The sequence below is a fragment of the Lycium barbarum genome, chromosome 5 (genome assembly GCF_019175385.1).
Source record: "Lycium barbarum isolate Lr01 chromosome 5, ASM1917538v2, whole genome shotgun sequence".
Classification (NCBI taxonomy): Eukaryota; Viridiplantae; Streptophyta; class Magnoliopsida; order Solanales; family Solanaceae; genus Lycium; species Lycium barbarum.
The window spans coordinates 8,871,862-8,888,635 of NC_083341.1; the positions used below are offsets into that span (position 1 = coordinate 8,871,862).

A 16,774-nucleotide genomic window follows, 5' to 3' on the forward strand; every position below is an offset into this window, starting at 1 on the left:
GTTGACTCTTTTGTAAACTAAGACTTTTGGCATAACTCGATACTCCATTAATTTTGTACCTTCCTTAAGTACCAAATTGATCTTGATTTTTTTCTTTTGAAGAATATTTTTCTTCCATAGGATCATAGTAAATATTCTTTTCACGATTCTTGTATCTTGATTTGATCTGGCCTTTTCCCTCTGTATCTTCTCCAATGATTCCATCTCATAATATGTTCTTTTCCATATTTGATTAGATCTTCGCCAGATCCTTCTTCATCAAATAAACATATATAAAAAAAAATTACCACAAGTAAATGTTCTTTTATTAATAATTATATTGGTTTGTTATCATCAAAATTAATAGGTGAAACCTTGGTTCTAACAATCTCCCCCTTTTTGATGATGACAAATCATTGAGTACAAAACTTACGATTTTAATAAATGACAATCAAATATTATAAGAAGGATGTAAACTTCCGCTATACATATGGCCTAAGAATGCCACTAACTTAAGTTAAAACTCACGCTTTGAGAACTTTGCAAAAAGCTCGCGATCCTTAAGTGTCTGCAACACTATTCTGAGATGTTATGCATGATCAGCCTCACTACGGGAATACACCAAAATATCATCAATGAAGACAATGATGAATAGATCGAGATAAGGCTTAAAAACCCTGTTCATAAGGTCCATGAAAGCTGGTGGTGCATTCGTCAATCCGAAGGACATGACACAGAATTCAAAGTGTCTATAACGAGTTCTGAAGGCGGTCTTCGGAATATCAACTTTCTTAACCTTTAACCGATGGTAGCCTGATCTGAGGTCAATTTTGGAATAACACTGAGCACCCTGAAGTTGGTCAAATAGATCATCTATTCTTGGGAGAGGATATTTGTTCTTAATGGTGACTTTATTCAACTGACGGTAGTCAATACACATGCGCAAGGAAACATCATTCTTTCGGACAAACAAAACCGGCACGCCTCAAGGTGAGAGACTTGGCCTAATGAATCCCTTGTCGAGAAGATCTTTTAACTGGGCCTTTAATTCTTTCAACTCTGCTGGAGCCATTTTGTATGGCGGAATAGATATCGGCTTAGTGCCGGGAAGTATATCAATTCCAAAGTCGATCTCCCTGTCAGGAGGGACTCCTGGAAGATATTCTGGGAAGACTTTTGGAAACTCATTAATGACTGGAATGGACTGGAGGGTTAGATTCTAGGCATCTGAATCCCTGACACGGACTAGGTGATAGATATATCTATTGGAAATCATTTTCTGGCTTTTAAATAAGAAATAAACCTACTCCTGGGTACCACTGAATTACCCTTCCATTCTATAACTGGTTCGTTAGGAAACTCAAATATCACTATTTTGGTTCTACAACAAATCGTGGCATAACATGACTCTAACCAATCTATGCCCATGATCGACTTACCTGCCGGCATCATAAAGAGCAGCCATAGCAGAGAACATAGAGAGCATTAGAAATGAAATTCGAGATCGAAAAGTGGAGGTGGATGATGATAGTCGGTTATTGGAACCACGACTATTCATTCCTTCGGAGTCCGGAGAATTGAGACTGATTCAGTTGCCCAGTTTGAGATCCGATTGTCACTTTCGGATTTTTAGTTTTCAAAGAAAGCTCACGAAGAGGACTTCAACTACCAGCCAAAGGGCTCTGCTAATACAGCTCAAGAAGAAACCGTTCAGAATCAAACAGCTGCTATAGGCCCAGCAACCCCAACCGCTCCTACAGCTAAACCTCTTAATGCTTCGGGCATGGATGTTAGAGAAGCTATTCAGTTGCGCACTCAGATTATTGCTAACTAGGCACAATGACAGGAAATGTCTCCTAGCTCAGGTGCTAGTGATGGGTCAACCGGTTCTAGAACCCAAGAGTTATGCATGCCACGGAGACAGAGGCTGCAGAGTTTGGAGCCTATCAGTTGCAGGATCTGGCTCACATTTGGTATGAGATTTGGGAATAGTCCCAAAGGGAAAATGCACTTCGCACTACTTGGGATGAATTTGTCGATGCCTTTATTAACCACTTCATGCCAATTAAGGCTAGGGAAGCAAAATCTATGAAGTTCGAGAGCCTAAGGCAGAATAACATGACTGTTCAGGAATATTATCTCAAATTTGTGTCGTTGTCTAGACATGCTCCACATATGGGTCCGGATATGAGGGTTGTGGTTAGAAGGTTTTTCTCGGGCTTAAACTCGAATTGCACATGGATGCTAATACGGCTGCTCAAAATAATAAGATTACTATTTCCAAGTTGTTGGCATTTGTGCAAGTTAATAAGGAGAATCTGAAGGAAGAACAAGCACTGTAGAAGAAAAAAGGATAGGGAATTCAACAAAAAGGCCAAGTCTTCAGGTAACTTTAATTTGGGTGGAGGTAGATAGTTCTTTAAGAATATGTCACCAAGACCTGCTCTATCTGCAGCCAGTGCCCCAGTCCCAAAGTTCAGGAATGATCAGAAGAAATAGGGTTTCAGGACAGTAGGTTCTTATTCTCAGGCTATTATGGGTCAGAAGACTTATAACATTCAGGTTTACAACAAGTGTGGTAAGAGACACCCAGGTGAGTGTCGTATGGGTATAGATGTATGCTATGGTTGTAGCCTGAAGGGTCATATTCAGAGAGATTGTCTGTCTGCTAGGCAAGGTACTGGAGGTAATATGGCTCAGTCCATAAATTCAGCAGCTCATCGTAACATTTAGGCCCAGCAGAGGCGTAGAGCAGTAAAGTCCGACAATACGGGCGGTGGTCAGAACCATTTGTATGCGCTTGTAGGTCGTCAAGATACAGAGGCCTGTGGAGATGTGGTCACAGGTATGCTAACCGTCTTTACTCATGATGTTTATGCTCTCATGGATTCCGAATTCACCCTATCTTATATAACCCCTTTTATTGCTAAGAAATTTTAGGTAGAACCTGAAACGTTGTATGAATGCTTTGAAGTATCCACTCCAGTTGGAGAATCAGTTATAGCTAGGCGTATTTATAGAGGTTGTCCAGTTATGGTCCATCACCGCAGAAGTATAGCAGACTTAGCAGAGTTAGAGATGGTTGACTTTGATGTGATTATGGGCATGGATTGGTTAAAGTCACGTTATGCCACAATATGTTGTAGAACTAAATTAGTGAGATTTTAGTTACCTAATGAACCAGTTATATAATGGAAGGGTAATTCACTAGTACCCAGGGGTAGGCTTATTTCCTATTTAAAAGCCAGAAAAATGATTTCCAAGGGATATATCCATCACTTAGTCCGAGTCAGAGATTCAGATGCCCAGACTCCAACCCTGCAGTCCGTTCCAGTCGTTAATGAGTTTCCAGAAGTCTTTCTAGAAGATTTTCCAAGAGTCCCTCCTGACAGGGAGATCGACTTTGGAATTGATCTACTTCTAGCACTAAGCTGATATCTATTCCGCCATACAAAATGGCTCCAGCAGAGTTGAAAGAATTAAAGGCCCAGTTAAAAGATCTTCTCGACAAGGGATTCATTAGGCCAAGTCTCTCACCTTGAGGCGCGCCAGTTTTGTTTGTCCGAAAGAATGATGTTTCCTTGCGCATGTGTATTGACTACCGTCAGTTGAATAAACTCACCATTAAGAACAAGTATCCTCTCCCCAGAATAGATGATCTATTTGACCAACTTCAGGGTGCTCAGTGTTATTCCAAAATTGACCTCAGATCAGGCTACCATCGGTTAAAGGTTAAGGAAGTTGATATTCCGAAGACCGCCTTCAGAACTCGTTATAGACACTTTGAATTCTGTGTCATGTCCTTCGGATTGACGAATGCACCACCAGCTTTCATGGACCTTATGAACAGGGTTTTTAAGCCTTATCTCGATCTATTCGTCATTGTCTTCATTGATGATATTTCGGTGTATTCCCGTAGTGAGGCTGATCATGCATAACATCTCAGAATAGTGTTGCAGACACTTAAGGATCGCGAGATTTTTGCATAGTTCTCAAAGTGTGAGTTTTAGCTTAAGTCTGTGGCGTTCATAGGCCATCTGTATAGGGGAAGTTTACATCCTTCCTATAATATTTGATTCTATCTTTTATTAAAATCGAAAGTTTTGTACTCAATGATTTGTCATCATCAAAAAGGGGAGATTGTTAGGTCCAAGGTATCACTAATTAATTTTGATGATAAAAAAACCAATATATTTATTAATAAAAGAACATTTACTTGTGGTAAATTTATGTTTTATATAGGTTTATTTGATGAAGAAGGATTTGGTGAAGATCTAATTAAATATGGAAAAGAACATATTATGAGATGGAATCATGGGAGAAGATACATAGGAAAAAGGCCTGATCAAATCAAGATACAAGAATCGTGGAAAGAATATTTACTACGATCCTATGGAAGGAAAATATCCTTCAAAAGGAAAAGATCAAGATCAATTTGGTACTTAAGGAAGGTACGAAATTTATGGAGTATCAAGATATACCAAAAGTCTCAGTTTACAAAATAGTCAACGTTCAGAGGGATCAAAGTTCAAATTCAAGAAGACCAATGTATTTACATTCAAATTAATATAAATCAAGATCCAAGGTGAAATGAAGAGGATCTTGAAATTCTCTTGGGTTGCTTAAATAAGAGCTCATACTTGTACAAGCCAGAAAAAGAGTGCAGAGAAATTATTGGAGAGAATATTATTATCTTAGAGAAAAAGATATTCAATTTTGAATACACTTTGGAAGGCATGTGTCATTCCCATTTACTACAAATTCAAGAAGGTAATATTATCACTACAAATTATCTTGACCCAGATATTTTCCAAGAGCAAGAATCAAATATTTTGGAAAGTATATGCATTGAAGGAAGGTAAACAAGATTTGTGGTGTAAGGAAGAGGCAAATAAAAAGAAAATCTTGTTGGCACTAATTTCAGGAGAAGTGGACAAAAAAGGAAGCAGATCATCCAAGAATTATATTCCGCAAGTCCATATAGGTAATTAATGAAGGGAGATGCAGTAATGGTATTGAGTTATATAAGGAATGAGAATAATCATTAATGACTCATTCCTTAATAAAGGTTCTCTGCTAATGAGATAAAGAAGTCCATTCAAGCACGGTAGAAGCATCACCAAAGATATGTCATCCAATACAGATCAGGAGAATTAATATTTCGAAGCAATCAACCTATGGAAAGAGAATCACTGAGTTTTTTTTACTGCTATAGAAAGATATTTCTGCAATGGTCAAATCTACAAAAGAACGAGTATAAAATAGGAGCAAGTGAAGCACAGAAAAAGCACGCAGCCACTTAGACTTTCGTCTCAACCTTCTCAAGTTCTTTGCTCTACTTTTCATAAGCATTGTAATCCTGAGTGACTTACTGCGTAAACGAAAAAAAGAGGAGAGATGTAGTATATTTGGTGAGGCTTTGAATTGAGAGGTTCTGTCATTGTTCGTTTCTTTGGTGAGAGAGTGAAAACCAAAGAGTCGTTGTTGGTGAGCGAGTGAAAAACCAACCTTGTACAACAGTTTGAGTGTTAGACGTAGGAGCTACAGCTTCCAACTATTGTGTGAAGAAAACCTTACAAAGAGCTTAAAGAGATAACCTCCTTGCAACCCAAGGGGACTGGATTAGGATACCACATTGGTTCCAAACCAGTATAAAAATCCTGGTGTCATTTATTATATTGCTCTCATATTATATTCTACATTCTTACTATTTATTGTGGTTTATACTTGTGTAAATCGAAGGAGAAACAAATTTGTGCTAGCTGTCTCGCCATCAGCCGACTGGCACCAAATAGTAGTCGACTAGATTTTTTAACAAGCTTACAATTCACCCCCCCCCCCCCCCCCCATCTTGTACTTTTAATTGGTATCAGAGCCTCATTTCACATTTTTGTTTTTGCTTAATAGCAAGTGAGGAAAGATCCATGGCAGGGCATCAAATCACTGAAGCCATATTTCAAGAGGGACTCTCAACATGCAGGCCACCCTACTTCAATAGTATATACTACAGTCGGTGGAAGGCCAGAATGAAGATCTATGTTCAATCAACAGATTATAGAGCCTGGCTAGTTATTCAGAATAGGCCAAGGCCTATTCCAAATAATAGTGATGGAAAGAAGGTTGAAAAAGAGACATTTATGTTTGGCTACACAAAATAATATTTGGATATTATGGAAACAAATGCTAGAGCAATGTACCTGCTCTATTGTGCTCTTGGTGAAGAAGAATATGAGAAAATATCCGCTTGTAAAACTGCTAAAGAAATATGGGACAGATTGGAAGCTATCCATGAGGGCATCGTAAAAAATAAAGAATATCAAGAAAACTTGGATAAGGCATCCAGCAACGTCAAAAGTAAAAGAAGAAAGAAGCAGAAAGCTCAATCTATCCAAAATCAAAAGGTCCAACAAAGAAAGAAGATACGCTGCTACGAATGTGGTAAACTTGGACAGACATATTAAATTAAAGTGTCCTAACAACAAAAAGAAGAATTCCAGAACTTCAAATTGGAGCTACGAGGATGAATCTGATAAAGAGAGTAATCACGGAGAAATGGAGCTCATGTGCTTCCTGGAAGGAAAAGAAATCGATAAAAATCACAGAACCTGATTTTGGAGCGACGCGGAAGAAACCGACGATGTATGTCATACTCCTATCATGACTTGTAATAATTGAGATGATTTGCAGGAAACTCTAGATCTGGCTTTGAAATATTTGCAAAGAATTCTTGATGCATTCAAGAAAGTCCAACGAGAAAAGAAAGACTTGGATATTCAACTTAAGGAATGTCAGACTAAATATAACTTACTTCAAGAAGAAAATTCTGAGTTGCACAAGCAAATGAAGACTTTGCACAAATCTTCTAGTAACCACTTTGATCAATGGAAGTCGACTCATCTCCTTAACAACTACCAGTTGACTGAAAAGGGATCCACTTGTAGATGCCCTACTTCAACCAAGTCAACTCAGGTAAGGTTCAAGTCGACTAATAAGGCAACTGCAGATGAACACTCTTATTCTCATATTACATTTCATTATTGTGGTAATTCTGGACATAAAGCATTTACGTGCAATTATACTAGGAATCATGTAAGATCTAAATATGTTTGGAGACCCAAACACTTACATGCATCTCTAACTACACAATTTACTAACCATGAAGAACCCAAAAAGGCTTGGGTACCAAAGCAAACTAATTTGTTTTGCAGGAATTCCTTGAGTCTAGCCATAAATAGAATCATTGATATTTGCATAGCGGCTGGTCAAGGAACAGGATTAAAAATGCTTCAAAGTTCATATATATTCTACAAATTGAAGGAACTCAACATATGATGGTAAAATTGAAATGAATGGTATTACTGAAGATTATTCAAGTTTCTCTCATTGCATTAGGTGATGTATATCTAGTTGTTGTTTAATTTGGTATTAGTCAACTATATATGGTTTGAGTCGACTAACTGCATCATGCTACTATTTTGTTGGTACTGGTTATAACCTTGACCTGGAGACCTTGAATAACTTGAATACATGTCTTGCAATTTTTTTTAAATCTAAATATGTAATAAGCTATTAGGACAAGCAAGCATGCAATCTTTATTGATATCATACAAATTTGATTCATATATATGTGGGTCTGAGATCATTCTTGAAGGAATCACATGTATGATATTTGCTCTCTTGGTAAGAATACTAATGCCTCATTCAAAGCCCAAGAACGTTGTATAACTCGCGGCCTTCATAACTTCTTCATATGAACATATTCAAAATCTTGAAGGCAAGAGGTATGTATTTCTACTATTGATAATTATTCACAAGTTACATGAGTTATGATTTTTGATCTATCTTAAAGAACTCTTCATATGAGATATGGAAAGGAATAAAAATCACTTGTTAATTACTCTCATCCCTTTGGTTGCAAATATCTATCGTCATGGTAAGGACAAAGTGGTAAAGTTCATGTTATATTCTCTAATCTTTACTACTTATAATTCTTATGGCTTTTAGAAAATTAGTTATAAAGATCTTTATGCACGTTCTCTTTAGACTAATGTTTGTTGAAGTGAAATTGGACATGGAGATGAAGAGTGTACTTTAGGCAACAAGCAATCGATTTATATGAATATGTTTGCACAAGCTTAACCAGAGATGAAGCATTGCAATAAATGAACGATTCCATGCAAGAATAGTTGAATGCAAATGAAGGAAATAACATATAGAACTTATCGCCAAGCCAAATGAGCTACAATTATGAATATTCAGATGAACCTTATGAAAATAGTAAGGTTGTAAGAACTAAGGGTAAACTTGTAGGACAAGGTTTCACAACAAGAAGTTTTTACAAGGTATTCGAACTTGAGATGATTACGAGGAAGAATTAACATTCTTCTTCAAGTTCCAAATAATGCGAAGTTAGATGAGAATTTCTTTAGCGAAGCCAAGTATTCAAAGGGAGTACTCAAAAGATTTTGTATTAAAAATTCATTGTACATGAATACTCTAGTAAGCTCATTATATCTCTCTGTCAAAGAAGAAAATGGTAAGTACACAAATCAAAGGTGCCAAGGTATGACTAACTCTCTATTTTAATTCAATAATTAGTAGACCAGATTTCGTGCGATACCCTTTTTAAGCCACCCTATCTTTTTATAAAAAGATTATTGAGATTTCTGGTTGGCACTCAAAAATTTAATTTTTGTATCCAAGAACTAACAGTTTTGATCTAGCGAGATACTCTCAGATGCAAACCTTGCAGGAGACAAAGTTGACTGGCATAAATCATTTTTTTGTTCATGTATATCATGAAGAGTCAAGAGCAAGGATTCACAACTTTATCTAGCTTATAAAAGATTACATGAAAGCTTGCCTTGAGAACATCGAATATAAAGATGCAGATATTTTCTCACCTTGATGGAGGTATATGGCAATGAAGTACAAATTTATATCCTTTTGATAAAAGTTGGTTCATTATTCTCTTAACTACTATATTTTTATCATTTGCGAGTTTGCAAGACTTTGAAAAATGTTTCTGAAAATTGAGTCAATTACAAATTCTGTAAGATGTACTCATGAATAAATTAAATACAACTGTAGGAGAAAAACACATCAATTCTACAATATTGGGGCATGAAGTTGGCCAATATGTATCTAAAAATTAGTACTTCTATTTTCAAATGCTTTTGTCAAAAAGAGCAAAGAGGCATTGGCAATAAACTGATTTGTCAAGGTTACAGGCTAAAACTCAAAAGAAAGTAGAGGATGCGCGCTTGCACAGTGCATTCAATTCACTTAAATTTAATCTTTCAGTATATAAAGGGTTCAACTACTTGAAAAAGCAAATTAAAGTATTATAAAAAAAACTAATTACACTATCCAATGTAATTAAGTTAAAATCCAATAGCAGAAACTACTAAAATTATACCTCTAAATGTGAATTACCACTAATTTACTTCTTCTTTTTTCCCCATAGTTCCGCTAAATTTTATCAGACGAAAACTGTTAAGTGTAATACTTAAGGGACTATTTTGAAGCTATTTTCAAACATAAAGGACCATATTTATCATTTTCTCTGCCCCAGTCGTCTAGAACAAGCTTTTTCGGTTAAAAAGGCAGTATACTATAACCGAAAGGAAATGATTAAAGAAAGCAAATGAATGAAGAAAGGGAGCAAACCGGTCTCACCATTTTTAACGGAGTTAGTAGTAATGATCGAAGAGTGAAGGAACCTTGGTCGGTTGAGGAAGACGGAGTGTTGAAGGAACTGGTTAATAAGTTTGGTGCGAGGAATTGGAGTATGATTGCACAAGGAATTCCAGGACGTTCTGGAAAATCGTGCAGACTTAGGTGGTGTAATCAGCTTGATCCTGCTCTTACACGCAAGCCTTTTACTGGTAACATTAATTAACCGTCACCGTGTTGCATAAATACGCTCTATGCTGTTATTTTACTGGTTTCACCGTGTTTCTGGTGAATAGTGAGATGGATTTTTAGGGCACGTTTTTTGCTACCATATGGAGTTTTTTTTTTTTTTTTTTTTTTTTTTTTGTGTGTTTGAAATTTTTGAGTGTCGATTACTTGTTAGTAAAATTGCTTAAACGCAAGCATTTAACTGGTAAACTAACCGTCTCTGTTTGTTGTTTTTACCTAAGTTTTGTTATAAATACGCAATTTGCTGTTATTTTACTCTTTTATTAAATTATTTTTGAGTTTTCAGGTTCTTTTTATTCTGGTGAAATGGTTTTTTAGGGCACGTTTTTGAGAGTTGATTGCTCGGATGGTAACTTAACTAGTAGGTATTAATTATCTCAGAAGGCTTAACAACAAGCCTTTTACTGGTAAATGGTCGTCGTTTGTTGTTTTTACTCTCTTTGATCTGTAAGCTTCGCATAGATACGTAATATGCTGTTATTTTACCTGTTTATTTGAAGTACTTTTGGATTTATTTTATTTTTGTCTGGTGAAAAGGGCAATAGCTTTTTAGGGCACATTTTTTGCTAGTAAAGGGAGTGTTTTTGGTGCTTATATTGGATTTTGTATGATGTTTTTGAGTTTCAATTGAGTATGCTTTTTGTTATTAATGTGATTATAGGCAGAGACGGAGCCAAAATTTGAACTTTATTGGTTCTAAATTCTAGGATAGCGATATGCCAATATCATGCGTTAGTAACTGCGTTCTGAATTTAATTTTTGCACATATTTAGTAAATTCATTCATGCAAATACAAGGTTTGAACTAACAACTACGGTGTTCGGCGGAACCTATATTTTCGAATCCGTATGTCGACTTCTAGTATTGCCCATGGTTATAGGAAGGTTGGGCTTAAGGCGGACATGATTGTTGTAATGTTGACTTTGGTCAAGTATGTCAGTTACTTATTCTTCTACATTGGTATTTTGCCTGTGTTTTCTATTTCAAATGTCCTGTGGCCCTACCTTTACAAACACACACACATACCACAGAGAGACAGCGAAACAATGTGAGACTGTGGGCGTCTCTTTGGATGATACCCCCTGTGGTAGCTTATTGTTACACTCTAGAACTTCAAGATTTACTGCATCCTTAATATAGTAATACTCTAAAATCTTATCTTTTATCTGTGTCTTTATTGACACATGCTTATGTTCTCAGCAAATATTAACCAATTCTGGTAACAAGTAATATAGTCTTTTGTTCGAGTCATTTGGAGATGTTCAATGCCCGAGTTGTTAGAATACGCCGTATAGAAATCATTGAATGGTAATTATAAACAAAATAAAATGTTGGAGAATGGTACATAGGGTCTAACTATGTGCAATTTAGGTTTCTTTGCCATTCAGTGAATATGTTATTATTCAGATTAGCGTATAGTTGTTCTGTTACTTGTGTCTATGCCCGAGAGACAAAATTGCAAATGATTATATTTTCTTTTCATGACGAGGAAGAATTAGTTCTACTGCTTCTTTATCTAAATGTTGTCAGGAGTAATTGCTATCTCTTTCTCACATGATGAACTTTCTATTTGGAAACATCAAATGTGCTTGTCTTTAGCCGCACTTAGCTTTAGACATCAACTTTAGTGAAGTTCTAGTTCGGCTCGTGTCCCTTTGGTGTTACCATTTGCTGAAGGTTAATAGAAATGTGTTTTCAACCTAGTCTACCACAAGCAATGTTAGAGATAGCCTTCTTTGGCTGATACTATTAATAACCTTCTAAAGCATCTCAGAAATGTCCTTTTGGTGAGTTGTTCTTTGCATGATAGTTGTTGCTATTGACAGCCGCCTGTGCATGGAGGGAACCACTACCTTGTAGAAAAATCAGGCAGATACTAGGCTGGCCTAGTAGCTATTTAAGTTGCCAGATGATTTGACATGGATGATGCATACAACATACCATGCTTTAATCTCAAGTTAGTTGTGGTTCGCTATGTGAATCCTTCGCTATTTATTTTGCGTCATTCTCACAGTATATTTTGTATTGTGAGGATTCAATGATTCCATCGTAAGATGACTAGTTTTATCATGGCCATTAACAACCCTCTTTCTTTATCAAGATTAGGGCTGGCATATGAGCAAGCTCCCACTAGCACAGGTATATGGATGATTTGCTCAATTTAACGAGTGCTTGGTGTTGCAAAGAGTACTGACGGATATTTCTAGGCATAATTGTATTGTCATTTTTATTGACCAAAGCTGCTCTTGATTCATGTAACTTGTCTTACTTTTCAATCTTTTCATGGATGTCTATTTATCATTTCTATTAAGTGAAGCTGCTTGTGTAGTTTGTATTACTTTTTGATCTTTTCAGGGCTGTTTATTTTGGATACCGGTGCTTAATGAAGTTTAGAACTTTACATTGTGCTTTTGGAACTTGTTGGATTCTTCTGATACATGACCTGAAAAGTTAAATCAGCTTTATGAGTGTATGAAGCCTGGTAGTATGTCTTGGTACAGATTCTATTGATGTATTGATAGCTATAGTTATGTAGCAAGGTTCTCTAAAGGACGAATGGACGTCGGAAAGATTAAGAAATCAGTATAATGATTGGATAAACTATGACGGAAGTAAATATTTCAAATATGCTGAAACACAGAGCAGAAATGAGAAATTTGTCCTGTAATTAGTGGATGTGGTCTCACATACATGATTTTCTTATAGATATGAATGGCATGTGTGTCCTGTGAATGTTTAAAATAAGAACATTTAAATGTAATGCATTTGGCAAAGTGATGCTGCTTCAATCTTTTAGAAATTACTATGTAGAACAGTCACGAATGTAAGCTTGACAACCAATAAGGAAATGAGACTGATTAAATAGATAAGAATCCCGTTATCCATTTATATACCATGTCTAGGATACAACAACAACAACAACCCAGTGAAATCCCACAACGTGGGGTCTGGGGAGGGTAGAGTGTACGCAGACCTTACTCCTACCAAGGTAGGATGGCTGTTTCCGAGAGACCCTCGACTCAATAAAAACATAAAAAGAGGTCAGATACGGCTAAGAGATTCAAAGCGATATGGAAATGAAATGAAGTAACGCAAGCGACACAGATAACATAGAATAATCAAAGCACAGGAAATAGCAGATAATAGCATAATAGCATAAATTAGAGCACAAGAAATTATACTACGATAATGCGACTATTAATAAGGCAGGGTAATGAGACTATCTACTAGCCTTCTACCCTAATATGGGTCCTCCAAACCCTCCTATCTAAGGTCATGTCCTCGGTAAGCTGTAACTGCGCCATGTCGTGTCTAATTACCTCTCCCCAATACTTCTTTGGCCTACCCCTACCTCGTCTGAAACCATCCATGGCCAACCTCTCACACCTCCGCACTGGGGCATCCGTGTCTCTCCTCTTCACATGCCCAAACCATCTCAATCTCGCTTCTCGCATCTTGTCTTCCACCGAGGCCACTCCTACCTTGTCCCGAATATCCTCATTCCCAATCCTGTCACTCCTGGTGTGGCCACACATCCATCTCAACATTCTCATCTCAGCAACTTTCATCTTTTGAACGTGAGAAACCTTAACTGGCCAACACTCCGCCCCATACAACATAGTCGGTCTAACCACCACTTTGTAGAACTTTCCCTTAAGTTGTGGTGGCACCTTCTTGTCACATAGCACTCCGGAAGCAAGCCTCCATTTCATCCACCCTGCCCCAATACGATGTGTGACATCATCGTCAATCTCCCCGCTGCCTTGCATAATAGACCCAAGATACTTGAAACTACTTTTCTTCTGGATGACTTGGGTACCAAGCCTCACTTCCAAGCCGGCCTCCTGAGGTGCTTCACTAAACTTACACTCTAAGTACTCTGTCTTGGTCCTACTCAGCTTAAACCCTTTAGACTCCAGAGTTTGTCTCCAATCCTCCAGCTTAGTGTTAACTCCGCTACGCGTCTCATCGATCAGGACTATGTCATCCGCGAAAAGCATACACCATGGCACCTCACCTTGAATTTGCCGCGTCAATCCATCCATCACCAAGGCAAATAAGAACGGACTAAGAGCTGATCCTTGATGCAACCCCATCACAACTGGAAAGTGCTCTGAGTCTCCTCCTACTGTCCTTACCCTGGTTTTGGCTCCCTCATACATGTCCTTGATCACCCTAATGTACGCCACAGGTACACCTTTAGCCTCCAAGCATCTCCATAGGATTTCTCTTGGGACTTTGTCGTAAGCCTTTTCTAGGTCAATGAATACCATGTGTAAGTCCCTTTTCCTCTCCCTATACTGCTCCACCAGTCTCCTCACAAGATGGATGGCTTCTGTAGTTGAGCGTCCCGGCATGAATCCGAACTGATTCTCTGAAATAGACACGCCTTTCCTCACCCTCATTTCCATCACCCTTTCCCACACTTTCATAGTATGGCTTAGTAGCTTGATACCTCTATAGTTGTTGCAACTCTGGATATCTCCCTTGTTCTTGTATAGAGGGACCATTACACTCGACCTCCATTCTTCAGGCATCATTGCCGTCTTAAAGATGACATTAAACAACCTAGTCAGCCACTCCAAACCTGTCGGGCCCGCACTCTTCCAAAATTCCCCAGGAATCTCGTCAGGTCCGGTCGCTCTTCCCCTGCGCATCCTACGAACAGCACCCTTAACCTCCTCAACCTTAATACTCCTGCAATACCCAAAATCTTGACGCCTTCCAGTATGTTCTAGATCTCCTAACACATGTCTAGGATAAAAAGGAAAAAACATCAGTAAATTGACAAGTGGGTTCCTGTAGTCCAGCAATCTTGTATAACGAACTGTGCTAATACATTGGTGGTTTTGCAATGAAAGGTGGTTAACCTTTCTGTATTATGGGGGTTTGGTTGTTTATGTCATCATGCTCTTTAGGCCTGATAGTTAACCTCTCATTTTTAGCTGTTCTTCGTATTTCATACTTGTTCTCGTCGCTGTTCTGTTCTCTTCTTCTATTCATTTCATTTTTTCTTTGGGAAGTAAAGGATGATCAACTCATGATATGATGCATAAACTTTACACTAAAGTATGAATATTGTGATATTTCTTTTCAGTAGCACATCACAATTCTGTCCCACTGAGCAAGTGCATTTTCCTTAAATGCAGTAGATTATATACTTGAGTAATGCTTAGTAGATTTTCTTTATGTGAATTTGTTTGATATTCAAATTACCTTGGTTTTGAGACTTCTATTCATGTTTAGTTCAATTTATTAGAAGCGAATGTAATCAGTTGCATTGAGAATCTCCTCGATCCATGTTATTCTCATGACCATATTCTTCCCTGAAGTCTAATCAAGCTTGCTTGCTGCAGATGAAGAAGACCTCATTATAATTAATGCCCATGCAGTCCATGGAAATAAATGGGCCTCAATTGCAAAGTTGCTTCCTGGTAGAACAGACAATGCAATTAAGAACCACTGGAACTCTACACTAAGGCGCCGATTCGCAGTGCTACGGATGGTAAAACCATTACGCAGCATTGACTATGCCAAGGCATTGTTTGAAGAAACTAAGTCACGTGGAGATCTTAACCAAATTAAGCCCCTGGAAATGCTGGAAGTTAGTCGCACAGAGTGCATGTCCAGCCAGTCTGAAGACAAATCTCAAACATACGAGATGAATGGTATTCCTGAGAAAACTCCACACTTCGTTTCTGAAAGAAGTCCTACATCTATGGGAAACGGTGATCCATCTGCTTCTCGTCCAACTGAGAAAATTGGCGGATTTAATGTTTATAGCCCTTCTGCAACTTCAAGCATAGTGCCAATGCACCGGCCTCTAATCCACGCATTCTCGCCAGACTTTGATATATGCAAACTTCTTGAAGGTGTATCTGGTGAAACCATAGTTCCTCAGAGGTGCGGCCATGGTTGCTGTGCAGCTACTACCAAGAGCTCCTCCAAGAGTTCATTGTTGGGTCCCGAATTTGTTGATTATGAGGAACATCCTCCCCTCCTCGGCCATGAGTTGGCTTATATGGCCACGGATCTGAACAACATTGCTTGGATTAGAAGTGGACTAGAGAAAGCTGGCAAATTATCCGGCCTAACCACAAGCCAAAGAAATTCTCAATGTAGTTCTGCTCAAGTCGGTGTTGGTTAACAGAACACGAAAAAGGATCACTCTTTTTGAGCAGACAGAGCCCGTCGACGGACATGATGATCGATGTATATTACCAGCTGAAGTTGAAGGCTCTAGCTGAAACTTGTAGGGTTTTTCTGTTTCTTCTTTGTGGCGGTTTTTTTTATGACAGAAATGGTATAAGAATGCGTTTAAAACTAACTAGGGCAGAAGAAAAAAAAAACATTTTCTTCTTGAAAATTGCAGCTCGGGAAGTTTCTGATTTTGTAAAGTTGGCAATGAAATGGTCGTGGTAGAATGTTTTGGTCAATTTTAATTTTTTTCTTTCCAAAAACTAACTACTCCATTTGCACCATTGTTTTCATTTTATCAAACAAAAAAAGTAGAATTGTTTGAAAACAATTATCGTAGTTTGTAGAGGTGGTGTTTGGACTTGTTTGTAGTTCATCTTTTGCGAAAATAGCTTTTAAAAAGTTTGTAAAGAATAATTTTGCAAACCATGTAATGTCCTATGAGGAGAATCAGCTACATATGTCACGTGCTAATGTCAATAACTTGGATTCAATTAATAAAAGCAAGCTCTTAACATTAGTTAGAACAATAGATACTTCGATATATTTGCACCCGAATGTTTCGCTAGACCTCTGTTTTTTAATTGCGCAGCAACAGTTTTATTATATTTTAAACACCCAACATTTTAAGCGCTGAGTCGTTGAGTACACAGGATAAGGTGAAATATTTCAG

At 37.7% G+C, this 16,774-nt stretch overlaps 1 protein-coding gene across 1 annotated transcript; it reads left to right on the top strand.

The window, feature by feature from the left end:
• Positions 1-9,572: 9,572 nt before the first annotated feature.
• LOC132640359 (transcription factor MYB1-like) lies at positions 9,573-16,340 on the top strand. Its single transcript, XM_060356933.1, has 2 exons — positions 9,573-9,866; positions 15,261-16,340. The coding sequence occupies exons 1-2, from the start codon at positions 9,626-9,628 to the stop codon at positions 16,049-16,051; spliced, it is 1,032 nt and encodes a 343-aa protein (XP_060212916.1). The 5' UTR covers positions 9,573-9,625; the 3' UTR covers positions 16,052-16,340.
• Positions 16,341-16,774: the final 434 nt, after the last annotated feature.